Genomic DNA, 17,398 nt, shown 5'->3' on the forward strand with positions numbered 1-17,398 from the left:
CACATTCTAAAATAAAAACCACATGGGATCTAGGCTTAAAAGCTGATAAAAATCAGCATGCAGGAGAAAAAGAAAAAAAAGACATGAAGGAAAGCAAGAACTTCCCTGCAACAAAGGAAACGTCAGGGTAGTACGAGAGACTCAAAACCTGCCACGAACTAAGCGGAGCCTGATCTGAATTCCCTGTCCAAGGTGACGGCACCCAGGAGGCACAGGCGGGGATGCAGAGTCCAAGGGGGCTCGGCGGCTTTGCGGGACCCCTCGGGGGACCGAGAGGCACCGCCGGGGGCTCTGCCCGGGCCGAGGGGTCCCGCCGGCCCCCACCAGCCGCTCCGCCCGCAGCCGCACCGGGGGGGGTTCCCGGGAGCCCCCAGGACCCGGCCCGCCCGCCCGCCCGCCCCGTGCCCAGCAGATCCCCGGCAACTCCCGCCCGGGCAGCGGCTCCTCGGGGGAGCCCCCCGGCCCTCCCCGCGCTCCGCCCGGCCCCGGCACCCCCGGAGACCCTCCTCGGCCACCTGCCGGGTCCCGCTGCCGGCCGCCCTCACCCGCGGACTCGCCGGTGTTGATCCAGTCCGGGTTCGCCAGGCTTGCGATGGCGAAGATGTCGGCGGCCAGGAAGAGGCATCCTGAGATGATGGTCAGTTTGTCCATGTCCTCCGGCGCTCCGGCGGCTCCCGGCTCCGGCCTCCGCCCGGCTGCCGCAGCGGGCCCGGGCCGGGGGCGCCTCACGGCCGCGGCTCCATCGGACCCGCTCGGCGCCGGAAGCGAACCCGGCGGGCGGGGGGGCGGTGGCCGCTCCGGAAGGGGAACCCGCGCTCCCCGCGCGCGCCCCGGGAGGGGCGGAGCTTCTCGAGGGGGGCGGGACCAGGGCAGCACGGACGGGGAGGGGCTTCTGTTAGAGGGGAGTGGCCAATGCCGAAGTGGGCGGGGATCTCCGGGGAGCGCTCAGCGAGCGGGCAGGGCTTACAGCAGGTGGGCGGGGCTTGTCCGTGATGGGCGGGGGCTGATTGTTAGTGGGCGGGGAAGGGGGCGGGGCCGGCCCGAAGGGGCGGGCAGGTGAGGGAAGTGGGGCGGGGCCGAGCCCTCCGGTGGGTGTGGCCTAATGGAGGGGGCGGTGCCTCAGGGCGGGTGTGTCGTGAGGGGCGGGCGGTGCTGGCAGCCCCCGGTCCGCCTCGTCCCAGCCCGGGTCTGCCTCGAGGGGGTCCCGACACTTTCCCCGCCGCTGAGTAATCAATCCCCTGCCCTCATGCCCTGTCGCATCCCAGTCCCCAGAGGTGTTTTTTGAATCGAGAAATGAGCCGCTTGGTCAGTGCCAAGGGCTGCGGAGCTGTCGCAGATCTGTCTTCACCACAGAAACTGCCTCCTGTTTTTCAACTCACTGCTCTCTCTATCCGTTTGCGATGTTGAGCATGAGCCTAAATTTCGGAGCTGCTTCTGTAGCAGTGGTGAGGACAGGGGAAGGGGAAGGACTGAGGTCCCACGGGGTTGCGCGGCTATGGAGCCCCACACACGGGCTCCACAACCGGCGTTGTGTCTGTGCCGTGCCTCTGGAACAAAACCTAATTAATCCTGGCTGGAAATCTCACCCAAACAGAGCCGGTTTTGATGGCACGCTTTCCCATGGATTCAGAACCGTGGGGAATCTGTAGCCAATAAACGAACAATGCACCAATTGTGGGAAACCAGCCCAGTTCTGGCCACAGTAAATCTGTGCCTTCGATATTGCCATCCTGCTATGGGAATGCTGCAGTAAACGAACCTAACAGCCCCCACATCTACAGGTACTTGGAAAATACCTAATTGCTTACATATTTTTTCCCTTTCGACAGCAAACACCCACCTGTTTTTCCCAGAGCAGCACGACTGATCTATATGGAACATACCGGGAAGGCAAGTGGGTGATTGTCTGTGCTGTTTATTTTTATGTAAATCTTTTGTGTAGACAGGAGACTATACAAACAAAATGCAGATGTTAGTAAAGTAATCTTAAAGTGTTCAACAGCAATCAGTAGGATTTATTATTTGGAAGACAAACCCTGTACTTACATTCAATTGAAATTGCCTATACTTGACAGATTTTCTTAAGGGCGAAAGAAATAATAAGGCTTTTGATGAAAAACGGCTGAAATTATTCCCTTTAAACCAGGAAAAATTGGTGCATGGAAGAAATATGGATTTGAAAAATCCATTTGTTATAGGCATGCAATATTTTCTTGAAGTCTTTAATAGCTGGAAACTCCCCTGTTCTATTATTTTGTGCCCTGTTCCCTACCTTCCCTGAATGTATTCCCATTTGTAATGAATACTTAAGTAACAGCACTATTGCTTTTTCGCTCGGCAAAATGCGTGACTTTTTAAGAAATAAGTTTCTAAGTAAAGTAAAAACGAATTCCAGTATATTTATTCACAGAAAGCCGGGTTATAGAGTACACTAACTTTTTATAAGTATTACTATTACAGCTTTTTGGCAGCAACTCAGCAGGCAATGCCTATCTACAGGAGCAACTAAGGATGAGAGGCTTAACTGCTTGGACAATTAAGAGTGGGGACAGCACCTGCTCAAATGTCTCCTTAAACCTTTTATTGGAGAATGATATCACACTTTCAACTAATAAAGTTTTCCTCTCACTTTTCAAAGGGCCATCATCAGCACTGGAAAACCTCTCAGCACACACTGATTGCAGCACTGATGGCAAATATCAGGATGGGTGAACAAGGATTAGCTCTCACAATGTTACTGGATGGGCAGTATCTCCAGATAACAAACCTTGTTAAGAAAAGCTCTGCTAAAACCAGATAAAAAGAACCAACTGTGATATTCAGATGTAATAGCACTGAAAATATTCTTGTTCTGCATTTATGCTTTGAGCCTTTCTCTGATTTATTTACATTTAGGCAGATCAAAAGAAACTCTATTTAAAATTACAGAGAAAAGAAACCAGCACAAACTGTATAAAGCTCAGTGCCAGCATTCCATTGTGATAAAATACCTGTGATCTTAAAATAGCTCATATGGTGACTGTTTCATAATCAGATCAAGATTTAAGTCTATACGTTTTTCTCCAGCAAAAACAGATTTCCTATTCATCAGCAGGTTTGTCCAAAAATATTTTGATATTACCTTTATGTAGCAACTAAACTTGAATAATAACATTCTTTGTTCACTGTAGTATTGTTCAAGTAATTTCACTCTACAAGTAACACAAAACTTCCCAAGGCTTGAAATTAATTTGCCTTATTGTTTGCTTTTTTATTTCTCTTTATTACAAGGAGTAGTTACAAAGTGGCAATGGACTAATCTCTGTGCTTTAACAATCCATGCAGGTGTTCACTTGCTAAATGCTTTAAACCTAAAATGAACCACATCAGTGCTAGCAGACTATTACCAGTTATTAAGGGTTTCTTGTGGAACATCAGATACCTGTATTAAACTTGTAATTGAAAGCTCTGTAAATATGACTGCTTCACATGGGTCCCCAGACCAATTACATCAGTCACATGGATAGAGTTTGGAGATGATAGTGTGCTACATTAATTCCAAGCATTAAATTTTCTCTAACATTGGAATCTATGAAGCAAAGACTTGAGTGTAATGAAGTAATTTAGAAATTTACTGTCTGTACAGTGAAAATGCATATCTTTAAATTAGAACAATTTTCCCAGCATTGCCTTCATAGTCTGGGCAGTCCTTTCTTCTTGCACCTTTCAGAGAGAGTTAGTATTCCAAGCACTAGGAAGAGATATCTACTTGTTTGATGAAATAAAATACTTCTTTTTAGAAAAGGCTTTGCCCTTTTGATCCAAGTATAAAAATCAGTGGAAAAATCTAGAGCATAAAATAGAAATGGATTTGAACTAAGTACTTTCTAATTATTATTTTCTTAGGAGCTGATAGTTTTCATCTATTCTCTAAAACACCCCCTATGGCATACAAAAGTATATGTATAATACTGATTTGATTGTTGGTTTGTTTCATTGTTCTTTTTTTTTACATCTATAATTAGAGTACTAATCATTGAATATATTAAGAATATGCATCACTGAAACTAAGCAGTTCTATTTGCAACAATTTGAAGAAGGCAAGCCCCAAAAGCATTTTCAATAAAGGCTATAAGAACAAGGAGTCAAATTATTTATGGCATGTGATGTGTTCTATGGCTCCTTGCTCTGCCTGCTCTGCAGCAGACAGAGGTATTGCTTGTTTAAGCCCCGTGCTGGTGCGTTGCAGTTCAGTACACAGTGTTTACTGATACTGCTCCTCTGTGCAACTGGTTCTGCCAGGCTGCTGACAGAGCTTTAGTTTGCTGCACATTGACCCTGCTTGCCTGCTTTCAGTCCCCCAAAAGTCACAGGTTTACACAGTAATTGCAAATCCCTCCATACCCCCTCTTGTTATACCCCATGGTATACAGAGGTGCTGGGCCTCCTGTCTGCTGTTCTTGGCTGCAGTACAAACTGCAGCTCCATGCTTTTCACTGGCAGCTGGTAAAAAGAACATCATTTGCAGCCTTATCCCTGAAAACACACAATTAAACACACACAAACCCATCCCCATGCTTTCTGCTGGAATGCCTCAGCTCTTGTAGGTGCCTCCTACTCATTCCCTGGCCGCTCCTGACAGTGTCTTGCACCGTGCCCATGTGAGGGCTGTTCTGACGTGCCCTCTGCTGCCTCCACAGGGAGCGTAAAGTCTGGCTGGCAGTAAAGCCACCGAAGTCAGAGGCCATGTCCATTTGTCATAGCCACGGATCAAGACAACTGCCAGCAGCTGATTATACCAAGATGAAGGTCTTGCTCTAATCCAGTAAAAAGCTTATCTGTTTCTTTATCAGCTTAACTACTGACAGTACTTAAAGATTAGGATTTTAAAATTAAACAGCAGGAAAAAATAAGCACTTCTTGTGAGAGCCATGGCACACAGCTTTTCAAAATATATTGCTCCCAATGCTAAAGGTGGTCCATGTAGTAACTACAATTAATCTAGCTGGGATACAAAGCAGTTACAAGTTTTCCCGAGGCACAAAGTTTTAATAGAAATAAACCTCAGAGGCAGGGGAAGGAACAGAAGTATTAAAATTAGATAATTAGGCTAGAACAGCAGAAAGGAAGCTCACACAGCAAGGGGCTTTCCAAGAGATTAAACCTCTAAGCTTATGTTTAAATAAATAATTTGCTATGCTGAAAGAGCAGAAAAAGAATAGCTTGCTTTTGTTGACTGAACTGCAACTTAGCTATTAGAGTCCAAACAAAATAGTATGACTATGCACAATATTAATTTGATATTAGAGGAGCTTCAGAACTAATGACCTTGTCTTTAGAACAAATATTTGAAAGAAATGAAGACCTCCTGATTAGCTAACAGAATAGCTGTGGGAATTATTGCATCTTAAACTTATACCAGCTGTGTATTTCCAGTACAAGTGAAAATGCTGACAATGACACTGGGTCCAGTAGTGATGAAGATACAGACATGGAAGCTTTTCAATATAAATCTTCCCAGTCATACTGGTGTGAGTTCATTGATGTTACCAGCAATATCCAAAATTTGGCAATACCTGATCCAGGCTGGAGTAGGCACAGACAATGTGGTGCTGTACTCCATGACGGTGATGATGCATTGTGCAGTCCTAAGCTAGTGGTGTTAGTCCTTCATACTGTTCCTCTTCCTCCTGCCCTTTTGCATCATATACATCCTATCTGGAAAAATCTGCCTTTTCTTCTCAACAGCTCAGCTCAAAACTTGCCTTCTTCAAACCCTAGATTCCATAAGGTGCATTGTATCTGTTTTCTTTTAATATATGCCTAGACTTCAAAAAAATCTGTGTTCTGTATTTCAAGTTATGTACTAGCTCTACACAGCTAATCCCTTCAGAGATGTCTTCCAATGCTACTTGTAGAGAGAAACACCACCTCCGCTAGTCCCAGACAAGTAGCAGTTGCAAGCTCTAAGAAAGTCTAATACAGTCAGCTTTATTTGAAGGCCAGTTTCTTCATTTACTGGATTTAAGGATGGTACAGACAGTCAAAATTCAAGAATTTTTCCTGAACATAGAAGAATACATGGACAACTAGTGGTAATTACAGTATTTGTCTTCATCATAGTGATCATTTTTTATATATTTATTTTTTACATTGACTAAAACTCACTTTTTTTCTCACTGTAGTTTTCACCTTCAGTGTACAGAGCCAGACTTACCAGCCTTTTAGATACCATTTTCAGTGAAAAGAACTCAACACAAAATGTATGAACTCAGCACTTTATTTGATGAGTGCAAGCCCACAATTACTCCAGATTAATTTTCTGAAAGAACTGAATTCATAAATAACAAGTTAGTGGTAATTTATGTAGAACATGGGTGACTTAGACCTCAGGTCCATCTTGAATCTGTATCCCAGTTTTGTTTTTACAACTCATCAAGGAAAGGAGTATGTCCCAAGTCCCCACTAGCTGCCATTGATTTCTTCCCACTGACGAACTTCTTTGCAGCCTGAAAATGAATCAGGAAAGTGGCTGTCAGGAAATACTCACTGCAACAGTTTGCTGTGCTGCTCACAGCCTGGAGTCACTAAACCAAACAACACATCCTGACACTACTATAACATATCATCATGTAAACAATCCTCCTTTTGCTGTATAAACTTAATTGCTTCTAAGCCAGCTGTTCATTACTTTATAATCTAAACACAAATGGCAGAATGACAGTTGGATATAAAAGGCATAAACTCCAAAAATGGTTATTCTTAGAAAAATTATTACACCACAAAATACAGATCTCTCCTCACTGCTAAAGCTATTGCTAGTTTCTGCTGCAGCACAAATAAGCAATGAATGTAAAAAAAGCAAGTTTTATATCTTAGAAATTCTCTTTCTGATGGATTTCTGTATGAAGTTTGCTTCACATAAAAGGAACAAGATAATGTGCAGCAGCAATGCAGTTAAATCAATTTATCACTGAAGGCCTAATTGTTTTATTAAGCACATCAAATATTCTAGACTCAGGAATCCAAAAAGCCTTGATACAGAATCACTTGCACTGGAACTAATATGAGGTTCTCCATGAATCTTACTTGGCAATTTTGGTAAATTTAAGTGAAGTAGATGAGAATTTTACATCATTCCTAGCTAAATTACTTACAGTGTATTGGATTAAAGGATCTTCTGTCAATCAAATATGTAAAGACATCAAAAGATACCCATCTGGGATTTGTAAATGAATTGCCTTTCTTTTTTTTAAAGACAGTATATGTGTGTGTTTACAAACACACAGAAATGAGCAGCAGTTTTCCACAAAAACAACTCTTACAGAGTGATTAAGGAACACCTGTAGATGCCAACACATACTTACATTCACAACATCAGCAGTGGCTACAGAGTCGATTTTCTGAGCAACAGCAGATGGTGATGTGTGTGTGCCAGAAACCAGCGACTCGGAGCCAATTTCATTCAGTAACCCTTGTGCTGTCTCCACTGACATCAAATAGTTGGCTTTCAGCTTATTTCTGCCATCAAACAAAGCACGAAGAATAAGTGAGCATCTAAGTCCTGCTATCACCTTCCCCACCACCCCTGTAAACACAAAGAGGTTTTGGTGCTTTATAAGTTTCCAAGATTGCTCTCCATTTTGCAAGGTTTTCCTTTTCAAGTACAGAAGGGTTCCACAGTTAGGAAAGTGTCACCACAAACAGCCCAAGCATCAACATGACAGGTATTTGAACACCTACTGCCTCCCCACATGGTCAGAAGATCTCTAGCTCAGGATTTCTGTTTGAAGTAACTAATGCAGTTAGGCAAACTACTCTATGAAGTTTAAACCTAATGTTTCTTGTGAAGAACAGATGCATGCAGAGCAATTTTGTTTTAAATGACAAGCAATGAATGTAAATGGTCAGTCTCCTCCTTGTGCAGTAGTTCCATGTCTTGTTAAAAGACAGCAAGTTCACACTTTTTTCTGTTTTATGGAGTCTCACTGCTACATATGAAAATCTTTTTATATAAGCCAGTCCTTTTTTTTTAAGTACAAAAAGATAGAAAATTATTTATTCCAATAGCAAATTATTAAGTAGCTTGGTATTTCCACCATTTAGCTACTAATGACCAAAGTAGAACCAATCATGTCTAGGCTATCAAGTTTTGAGTAATTATAGTTTCTATGGAGTCTTATAAGTATTTTACACATGCAACAGACAAAATTTTACTACTGAAGTGTTGGTATTACTGTTTCTGTAATAGTAACTTCCCCCCCCTCCATCTGAAACATTCCTAGGGGCATGTATTTCAAGCACTTGGATGGAACATCACTAATTCAGCGCTTCACACTTGCAGACCCTCATTACTATTCTTTTTTGAAGATGGCACAGGTTGCTTAATATAATTGTTTTGGGAATTGCTGCAGTGCAACTGTAAAGGGAATTACCTAAATAATGCAATTTAGGATTCTAATTTAAATACATCTTAATACTACAGAGTATGATTAAAACAACAGCATCTGCTGACACTAGCTAATTTCTTATATTGAAAACATGAACACTTACCTAACAAGCTTTTATTAGGAAATAACACTACTGGAGAACCAGTACAGCTTTGGAAACCAGTACTGACAGCAGTTCAGTTTTAATGCAGGACTGTGAGCAGTTCCCCATGGAAATAACTACAGGATGAAAAACTGCTGTACAGTCCAAGTGTTTGACAAAGTAGCTACATGCTAAGAAACTTTTCTTTACGGCACATGAGACAGTTCTTTACACACTTACTTTGCCGTTGTGACCTCGGCATCGGTGACACCGCCCTGAGCAACTGCCTTTACCTGGTTCAAAGCAGCTTTAATGACCTGAGGAAAATCACACCATTTAAAACTTCTTCCCACATTTAAACTTCAACATGTTATTTCTATGATCTGGGATCTTGGAAACTTCAGGGGAGAGCAGCTGACAATGTTAGGATTGTCTGCCTGAACACAATTCTGAACGGCTTTATAACAAAACTAAAACCACTGTAATAAATGCCCCAGTGAGACACAGAAACCAGTGTGGATTTTAACTGCACCACAACTTTAACTTATACAGTCTCACCATTTTTCATGAGAGTATTTGGTTCTGCCAGCTTCAAGAGCCAGCTTACAAATGTAAATCAGCAATTGCAGTCACCATTTCAAGGCACTTTACTATTTCTAGTTCATATTATGGATCTGTCCTTCCCAAAAAGCAAGTGTCATTCCCAGCTTACAGAGCTGGGTCATAACTGAACATGTAGCATTCTTATACAGGAAACCAGATGAATTCCCTTTTTTTTAGATGAATCAGTCACTATCACAAATCAAAACACTACTTTGAAGGTTATGTTATTAATACTTAAATTCTAATCAGCAACTCACCTCCCCAGTATTTGCAGCCTGGGATATGGTATAAATCCCAAAGAGCCCAGAATCAGAGTAATTAACATTAAATGCGGAAGCCTGCAAAAAACAAACATCATCAACTGTTTCTAGTACCAGAGCAATTCAGCATCAAACACAGGAAAATAATTACTATAAGGATCTAAAGTACTTAATTCAGGAAGCTAAACTCCATCTGTGCAGAGGAAAGATCAGATTGGAAAGCTTCATTGATACACTGTAACGTGTACAAGAATGAGCTAATTAAGATTGCAGCAGAAGGTAGTAGCCTTTCGAAGATAAAACACATTTTACAGAAAATATTACAGAACTTACATCAAATGGCTGGCTAGTTGCTTTAGCAACGGCCTGGGACAATTTGTTGGTAACACAGCTTCCCCTCTTGACAAGGGGCCCAGCACCTAAAACATGCTGAAGAACACTGAAGGCATTTGCTTCTGCACTCCCAACAGCAGCTCCTTCTGCTACAATAGCAGCATGGACAAGGCTATCACCATTCTGTTTTCTGATTTCTCCTAAAAATACAAAACCAGAATAAAAGGTAGTAAGTGTTCAGTTAGAAACCACTGTGCATTCAGAGGTATGGAAAGGAAATATTTCCTTTTCACGAGAGGGAAGCCAGGGTCTGAAGTTACTGCATGTCTACTCAGGAAGACACCATGAAGCTGTTAGTAGACTGTACATAATTTTAAAAGTCCTTTACATTCAAAATTTTTTTGCAAGCACAAAACCAAGTACCTCACTATGCCTTACTTAAACCTGACCCTAAACCATACACAGTGTGGGATGATAAAACTCAGTGAGTCTCCACACAACAAATATCCAGAAAAGCAGTGCACCTTCTGTTCCTAATAATATTTATTCTGGTTTATAGAAACTGGAGTTATTCCAGTCAAATATTAAATGTTGGAAACTTTCTTTCCCCTCCCAATCTCTTTATAGAAACATCCAATACTCCAAGTAACCAGTAGCTGTTGGTATTAGTGCAAGATACTGCTCTGAAAGAGCTAAGCATTGCTTTGACTTATGACATTTTAACACATCTTCCCTAAAAAGAAATGCTACCTCCACTTCTTGACAGCCCTTAACCTATTCTTAAGGGAATCTTACCAAAACTGCCAAGAGAAACCATATGTCAGCTTGTTTTTCACTTTATAGAATAAATGATCTTGCAGTAAAACTTTGTTGAAGATCTGGGTTCAGTTTTATGGCAGAACTTTCCACAGTGGGGAATAATCCTCTGCTTATTTAAATGGGCTACACCTCTGAACTGTCACCTCCCATGTCCAGCATTTAGTGCAACTATATAGTTTTCAGTTGTAACTTTGAATAATACTGCATTTATAACAAACAGGAAATCAGTCACTCAGAAAAAGGAACTTACCCCCTCGATAAACAGCCTTTGCACCAGAAGCACCAGCTCCACTTCGGATATTTAGGAATTGCTCTGCCACTTTCTTTAAGTCAGAGTGCTTTACACCTGCAATACAAGTTATTCCAAGTAATGCAATGACATTGAAAAGCTACAGCAGTCAGATAAAAGGGTGTGAAGTGTGTACCACAACACTTTACTTCCAGAGAGAACTCCAATTTCTACCGGAGTTCTCCCATATGACCCGCAGAGTCCATCCAAGGACACACGTACCTATTCCAACGAGAGCCATTCTCCCACTTGTGAAATTGTTCTGTACAAAATGGTGAAGCTGCAACAGTAAATTCACATTTTAGGGTATTTTGTATAAAAACCAAACATCTTGAGTTTGTTTCTGACATACCCCTTTGTACTTATTCATGCAGCAAATCCCAATGCTTCCAAAAGGAACTGCCCGTAGAATGGCATTTTATTGCATTCCCCAGTGACAACCACAAAACCCTTTTATACAAGAACACCTGCATTTCATTGACAGCCTTATTATCAGCAGAAAGCCACTGACAATAACCACCTCACTAAGTGTGAATATGAGTTCTGTACCCAGTACTAAAAGCTGCATGAAAATAAAATTACTTGAACACTAGACCAATAAGGTAGTAAATACTAACTGCATATTTCCTAAATTAGTTTTGTCTCACAAGTGACATCACCCATTCCTGATAAAAAAACTGAAGCAGATTCCTAACACAACACAAATAACCCTACCTGCTCAGAAGTAATTTTTCCAACTCTGTAATCTGGACAGTACAAGGGGTTTGCCAGAGCATTCTTGTAAGCTGCAGCATGCAAGTTTTCCAGCACTCCTAAGAGGAACAAAGTTTCAGTGATGATGCTTAATGTAAGAGACACTTGTAATGAAGGTTCTGAATGAAACTAAATGAAACAAAGCTGTGGTCCACTTTAAGGACCATAAGATCTTCAAAAGCAGGGCTAGAATAATCCAATCCACATGAAGTTTCATGCAAATCTTTGGGCTGGAGCAATCTGGTCTGAGGCCTTCTATCCTTCTGTAACTTATTAAAAAGAAACCAAAGCAAACTAATAACTTGTATATGATCAACACTTTTTGGCCTCAACAGTAAGCTATAAATGCAGTGTGTGGAGAGGGGGTGCAGCAGAAAAAAAACAACAATCTTTTAATTAGTTTCAGAATCATCATCTTCACTGTAAGCATCCCTTGTTCTTGATCTTGAGAAAAGAACAGGTTGTCTGTAATACTATTTGTAGCTTTGTTAGGTGTCTCATCTATCTCCCTATTGAGATGAAGCATGCTAGTGTCTTAAATTCCTTTCTCTGTAGTTTTTTCTTGTATCCAATAGCATTCTACTCATTCCTGTTTGATATTCTCATAGTATTTGTTCATACTTTTTCCTAAAGGGATGACAATCCTTTCTTCACAGTTCTGTTTCTGAACTTAACGGTAACTGAAAATATTAAATTACTATAAAAACCAACCTGCAGTTGATACAAGTTAAAAACAAAACAAAAGACTGTGACTCTGATTTAAAAAAATAGTAGGACTTCAATATAAGCCAGAGATTTTTCCAACATTACATTGTCACCTTCAGTGGGTTATGCAGGTGAGAATCCTTCACAGAGTGGTACAGATTATGTTTATTGTGCACAACTACCTGGGTGATCTTGGATCACTTGTGTTAATAACACAAGATAAAGTGGAATAGGCTCGATCCGGCTGAGGCTTTGTGTGTGTCTTTTTGTTTTTCCTTAAAACAGAAACCTAAATTTAAAATCCTAAAGCTGGAATCCATTTTCAGTGTGATGAAAATACATGTTGTTTTTATACCAAAATAACCATATTCAAGAAGTCTTTTGTAGAATACTGTTTTCACACCAATGAGTAATACCTAAATAGTTTTCACTACACAAGCTGTTGCAAATACATTGTCAACAACATTCATGATTTGCACATTCTTTGGTTGTACTCCAAAAGAACTAAAAAGGTAAAATGAAAGCTGTCAAGAACGGTGTAAACCGTCTTCAGTATGTTACTTGCTAAATGTTATCACGGGCTGGAAAAACCTGTGTATTAAAAAAAGTTCCATAACCACAGAAAGATCATACCTATCAACAGGCTGAAATATTAAATGGTCATGTGAAAGAGCAAAATAGAAACTTTTTTCCACATTTTTTTCATTTTGGAGAAACTCTCACAGAGCCAATGCAGTGGATTAGAAAACACACTTACCGACTTGAGGACTCTGATAAGCAATTGCTTTATCAACTTTCAATTTTGGCTGAAGATCAGCTACTTCCCATGGTCTGAACTCTGATGCTGTGGTGACATTAAGAAGATACTCCATTACTGTATCACTAGACAAAAAAAGTTACAAAGGCATTAACCACAAAAGTAACACATACTTCTGCAGTTCAAACAGATCTGTAAGCAACACATTAACAACAAAATGTATCAGAGCAGTTATTACCACTGCTGTACAAAGTACAAGAATTCAACTTCAGTTCAACTTCATATGCTCAGGAATATGACACATAAGTTGAATATTAATACACTGATTTACTGGTTTATTACAGAAGCACAAGGACATTCCTCCCACCCTGTAGAATGACAGATCTTTACTACAAAAAGTTTGTACAGAATGCAGTAATTCCCTTTACAGCACATCCAGATACCTACACATAGTCCCGCAGACATTCAACAGTGTAAGCAATCTTCTCTCTTGTTGAGTACACACTAGAGGAGAAAAAAGCAAAACCCATTTCAGTAGAGAACACAAAAGTGGATTTTCCCACATTTTCCACATTTATTGAATTCATCAGCAAGATATGGACTGGAATAACCATTTAACCTTAAATCTGCTTGGGATGACTGTTTAAAGGAGGGATAATACAAACACTGCAGAAACAGACATAATTAAAACTCCCATCTTCAATATTCAAGTAATAACAAGTGTTGTGTGACCAACAGAATTTAAGATACCACAATAATTCAAGGTAAAACAGCAAACAAGGCTGAATAGCAAAACAAGAAAAATGTATATATGTATTAAATAAAGAAATTTAGAAATCATTCTCTTCAGGCAGAAAACATAGTTGGTCTTGTCCTTGTGCTTCAATGCATTTGTTATTGACAGCAACAGAAAAGGGTAGAGTCTCAAGTCTGTTTTTAACCAAATTCTGTTATTAACCAAATTCTAAATAAAACAATCTTACTGGATGATTTCAAGATACATTGCAAGAACTCAGACACAGCGAGATCCCTCTTTTATTTTATTTCTCTTAGTCTTGTTTTCTAGGCTTTAAACTCTCAAATCACGAAAGCCAACTACTGCCTGAATTGTTCCCGAACTTGCAGTATGATGAGTAGTATCTATTTACAAAAGATGGAGAAAAAAATAACCTACTGACTTCAGCAAGTTTAATCTTGAAATCTGAAAAGGCAGAAAGAAAATTTAAGCTTTCTAGAAAAATTATATTTCTTCCAGATACACAACATTTATATTTTGCTTACTGAAAGGTCTTTGTAAAATACAAATCCCGAGTGCACTCTTGAACCTTAGTAAAATGTGAAGTACAAGATGTCCCTTGACAACATTCACTTTTCAAGTACCAGTTCCACACTGAGCTTATCCACCTACATATTGTTAGGCATATTGTCTTCTGTTCCCTTTAGTCACAGAGCTCATTTGCATCTTACCAAGACAGATTATTTCTCTATGTGGTTACAAACCTCAGGCTGCCTCCAACAGCTTCAATGCCTCGAGTAATCCGGAAGGAGGATGCTCCTTTAGTAGTCTATGAAAATAATAAAAAAAGGCAACTTACAATTCTAGCTATTTAAGAACAGGTTTGGGGTTAATGGCAGCAATAAGAAAAACTATTCAGAAATATTCCACACACATGCACAAAATTGAGTTTGTGTCAGCCACCTAAAATAATTTTTAATGCAGCCTAAATAAAATAATCTATGTGCAAAGCTAGATATAGATATACTATATATATACATATATACACACACACATATATATATGTACGTATACACTTTCAGGCACCACAGGAGAGCATAATTCTAAAGAAATATTTCTTCCTGTCTTCCAGGAAGTAACGTCATTTCTCCTGCACTCAAACCAGGTAACCAAGTACCAGGGTACACTGTTTTCCACTTTATAGGATGTTACATTAATTTTTTTACCATAACATTTATTTTTGCAATAATAAACCTTTGACCACTGCATCTACTGCCAACATCATAACAAAGGGAATAAGCACCTACCAAATTAGATGCAAGACGAAGCAGGTGAGCAGTTCCCAGGTTACTGGTGGTTTCATATCTGCTGCCTGTTTTAATAAAGACACCAATTCTTGAAGCTGGAGAAAAGTTTTCCAGAGATGCAATAACTAAGCCATTTGGTAATTTTGTGATCTGTATTAAAGAGGAAAAAAAACCCTGGTTTAGTCATTCACTGGAAGTACAATCACAGCTCTGCTTCGACTGAGTTTTAAAAAATAAATTAAAAGGAAAGAGAAATAAATACCAGTGCTCATACTGACCTCAAGATCCTCAGACTCTGGGGATAATTTCACTTTTGCTGCAGTTGGTGAGCTTTTAACTTTAGGAGCTACTTTAAGAGAGTAAAATCTCTTCTAGAGGAGAAAGCAAAAGAGAACAGATTTCCTTAATTAGTTTATCACATGTTCCACTACATACTGAAGAAGCAACTAATTTTAAACTAGAAATACAATGAAGGATTTCAAACCCCAGAGTAAAAACAGTGATTCCCATGTAATTACTCTGATTATTTTTTACATCACTGTTGAAACCTGTGCAGTGACTTACATAAGGTTTCTGGAAGTTCAAGAAACAGCACTGTAAGAAAGCTTTTGTTTTTCCCCTCTCTTTGCTGCTGTGCAGTGGGAATCTCTCCTGTCCTATACAGTCTGTAAGACCCCTGCATAGCAATGACTGAACCAGCAGCCACATGTGCAGCACACCAGCTTGGAGATAACTCTGTATTTATCAGGTGTAGGCACTTCAGCTCCTGAAGAGTCACCCCTCAGAGCACCAACCTGTCTACAGTGACTGCTGCACACAAAGAGGACAGGCAGGCAAGCCCTCAAACTGAAGTTCAGACCTGACAGGGCAGGTCCAGAGGAGACCACGAAGATGATCAAAGGGTTGGAGCACCTCTGCTACACAGACAAGCTGAGAGAGCTGGGGGTGTTCAGACTGGGGAAGAGAAGGCTGTGGGAAGACTTCACTGCAGCCTTGCAGTACCTTAAAGGGGCTTATAAAAGAGATGGAGAAAGACTTTTTATCCAGGCAGACAGTGACAGGATAAAGGGCAATGGTTTTAAACTGAGAGAGGGCAAGTTTAGATGAGGTGTTAGGAAGAAATTCTTAACTGTGAGGGTGGTGAGGCACAGGTTGCCCAGCAAAGCTGTAGCTGCCCCACCCCTGGAGGTGTTCAAGGGCAGGCTGGATGGGGGTCTGAGCAACCCAATCTAGTGAATGACATCCCTGACCATGGCAGGAGGGTTGGAACTAGATAGTCTTTAAGGTCCCTTCCAACCCAAACCAGTGGTTTGGTTACAAAACCAGGGGCTAAGAGTTGATATGGCTAAAGGCATAATTAATCTGGGTGCACAAGATTTCTCATCAAGTCCATACTGGGGGGACCCAGGGGTCTTAGCTACATAACTGAAGACAAACAACTTCATATAAGGAAACAATTAATATAATGCAACCTCTTCTAAGAACTCAAACTGGTGTGTAAATATGCTAATAATTCAGGAAAACAGTTAACACAGTCCAGCCTTTTTCTAAGAAACATGTTGAATGTGTATATCTCTACAGTATAAATAAACTGCTAATTCAAAGGATAGGAGATATCCCCAGCATGCCTGGCACCTAAATAAAGTGATGCTTGCTTTCTAATCCTGCAAAGAGTGTTAGAGAATTTTATTGATTTTTCAGTTACAATTCCACGACTCTAGGATTCTAAGAACCAGAAGCAGCCCTTCACATGGAAGAGGTGAACATTGCAAAAGCATTCCCTTCAGCAGCTGGAAACAGAAATGACAAGACTATCAATTTCAAATCTGAAATGCTATTCCTTTCCACTCTCTTTAGAAGTTGCTTATACTTGTAGAATCAACCTACATATTACTCTTCTTTTCACATGAAAAAAATAACTTCATTCCCATACGTGTCAAGGTGAAAACTGAGTGACAGCAGCACCACTGCCCCCAACTGTAGGGATACCAACGATGTAATTCCCCTTGCTTTGCCACAGGTTGTTCCGTGTATGAGTCTGGGAAAAACTCCTTTCTTCCCCCACCAAAAATTGGGTACGACACCGAGTTTTAACCTCTAAGCCTTCTTATTTATCAATTACTAAGTCATGTCTAAAACAACCACGCTGTCCTTCACTCAGAAGTCATTCTCCCACTCGGGCGCGTTTCTCGCGGAGCTCTAACCCCGGTTCTATCCCCGCTGTCCCAGCTCCACGGGAGCCTTTGCAGCGGGACAAGGTCTCTGTCCTCCCGCCTGCGGGACAGGCCAAACCCCAACGCCAAAGGCACCACCGCGTCACCACAA

At 40.8% G+C, this 17,398-nt stretch overlaps 2 protein-coding genes across 3 annotated transcripts in view; both read right to left on the reverse strand.

Moving 5' to 3' along the window:
- Positions 1-696, reverse strand: part of MOSMO (modulator of smoothened) — a 32,185-nt gene extending 31,489 nt beyond the window's left edge. For both annotated transcript variants that reach the window (XR_003534296.1, XM_027683783.1), the window contains exon 1: positions 546-696. Coding sequence is in view for 1 of the 2 variants with exons in the window: in XM_027683783.1 (XP_027539584.1) it covers positions 546-651 (106 nt within the window). In the remaining variant the exon portion in view is untranslated. The remainder of the gene's footprint in view (positions 1-545) is intronic.
- A 5,545-nt stretch (positions 697-6,241) lies between these two features.
- Positions 6,242-15,469, reverse strand: LOC113967833 (cytochrome b-c1 complex subunit 2, mitochondrial). Its single transcript, XM_027683782.1, has 13 exons — positions 15,352-15,469; positions 15,074-15,223; positions 14,531-14,595; positions 13,478-13,534; positions 13,031-13,155; positions 11,530-11,627; positions 11,038-11,095; positions 10,777-10,872; positions 9,708-9,907; positions 9,372-9,452; positions 8,752-8,828; positions 7,347-7,500; positions 6,242-6,488 (listed from the first exon to the last, which is right to left on the reverse strand). The coding sequence occupies exons 5-13, from the start codon at positions 13,143-13,145 to the stop codon at positions 6,405-6,407; spliced, it is 963 nt and encodes a 320-aa protein (XP_027539583.1). The 5' UTR covers positions 13,146-13,155; positions 13,478-13,534; positions 14,531-14,595; positions 15,074-15,223; positions 15,352-15,469; the 3' UTR covers positions 6,242-6,404.
- Between the last annotated feature and the right edge of the window lie 1,929 nt (positions 15,470-17,398).

The sequence above is a fragment of the Neopelma chrysocephalum genome, unplaced genomic scaffold (genome assembly GCF_003984885.1).
Source record: "Neopelma chrysocephalum unplaced genomic scaffold, ASM398488v2 Primary Assembly neopelma1_65, whole genome shotgun sequence".
Classification (NCBI taxonomy): Eukaryota; Metazoa; Chordata; class Aves; order Passeriformes; family Pipridae; genus Neopelma; species Neopelma chrysocephalum.

Excerpts from the sequence above, each read along its gene's own strand:
- LOC113967833 (XM_027683782.1), bottom strand. The coding sequence starts at position 13,145 with ATGGAGTATCTTCTTAATGTCACCACAGCATCAGAGTTCAGACCATGG. Across the intron at positions 11,096-11,529 it reads GAAAAATTACTTCTGAGCAG|CTTCACCATTTTGTACAGAA; the intron begins GTAGGGTTATTT and ends TTACTGTTGCAG. Across the intron at positions 7,501-8,751 it reads GCCGAGGTCACAACGGCAAA|AAATAAGCTGAAAGCCAACT; the intron begins GTAAGTGTGTAA and ends GTTTGATGGCAG.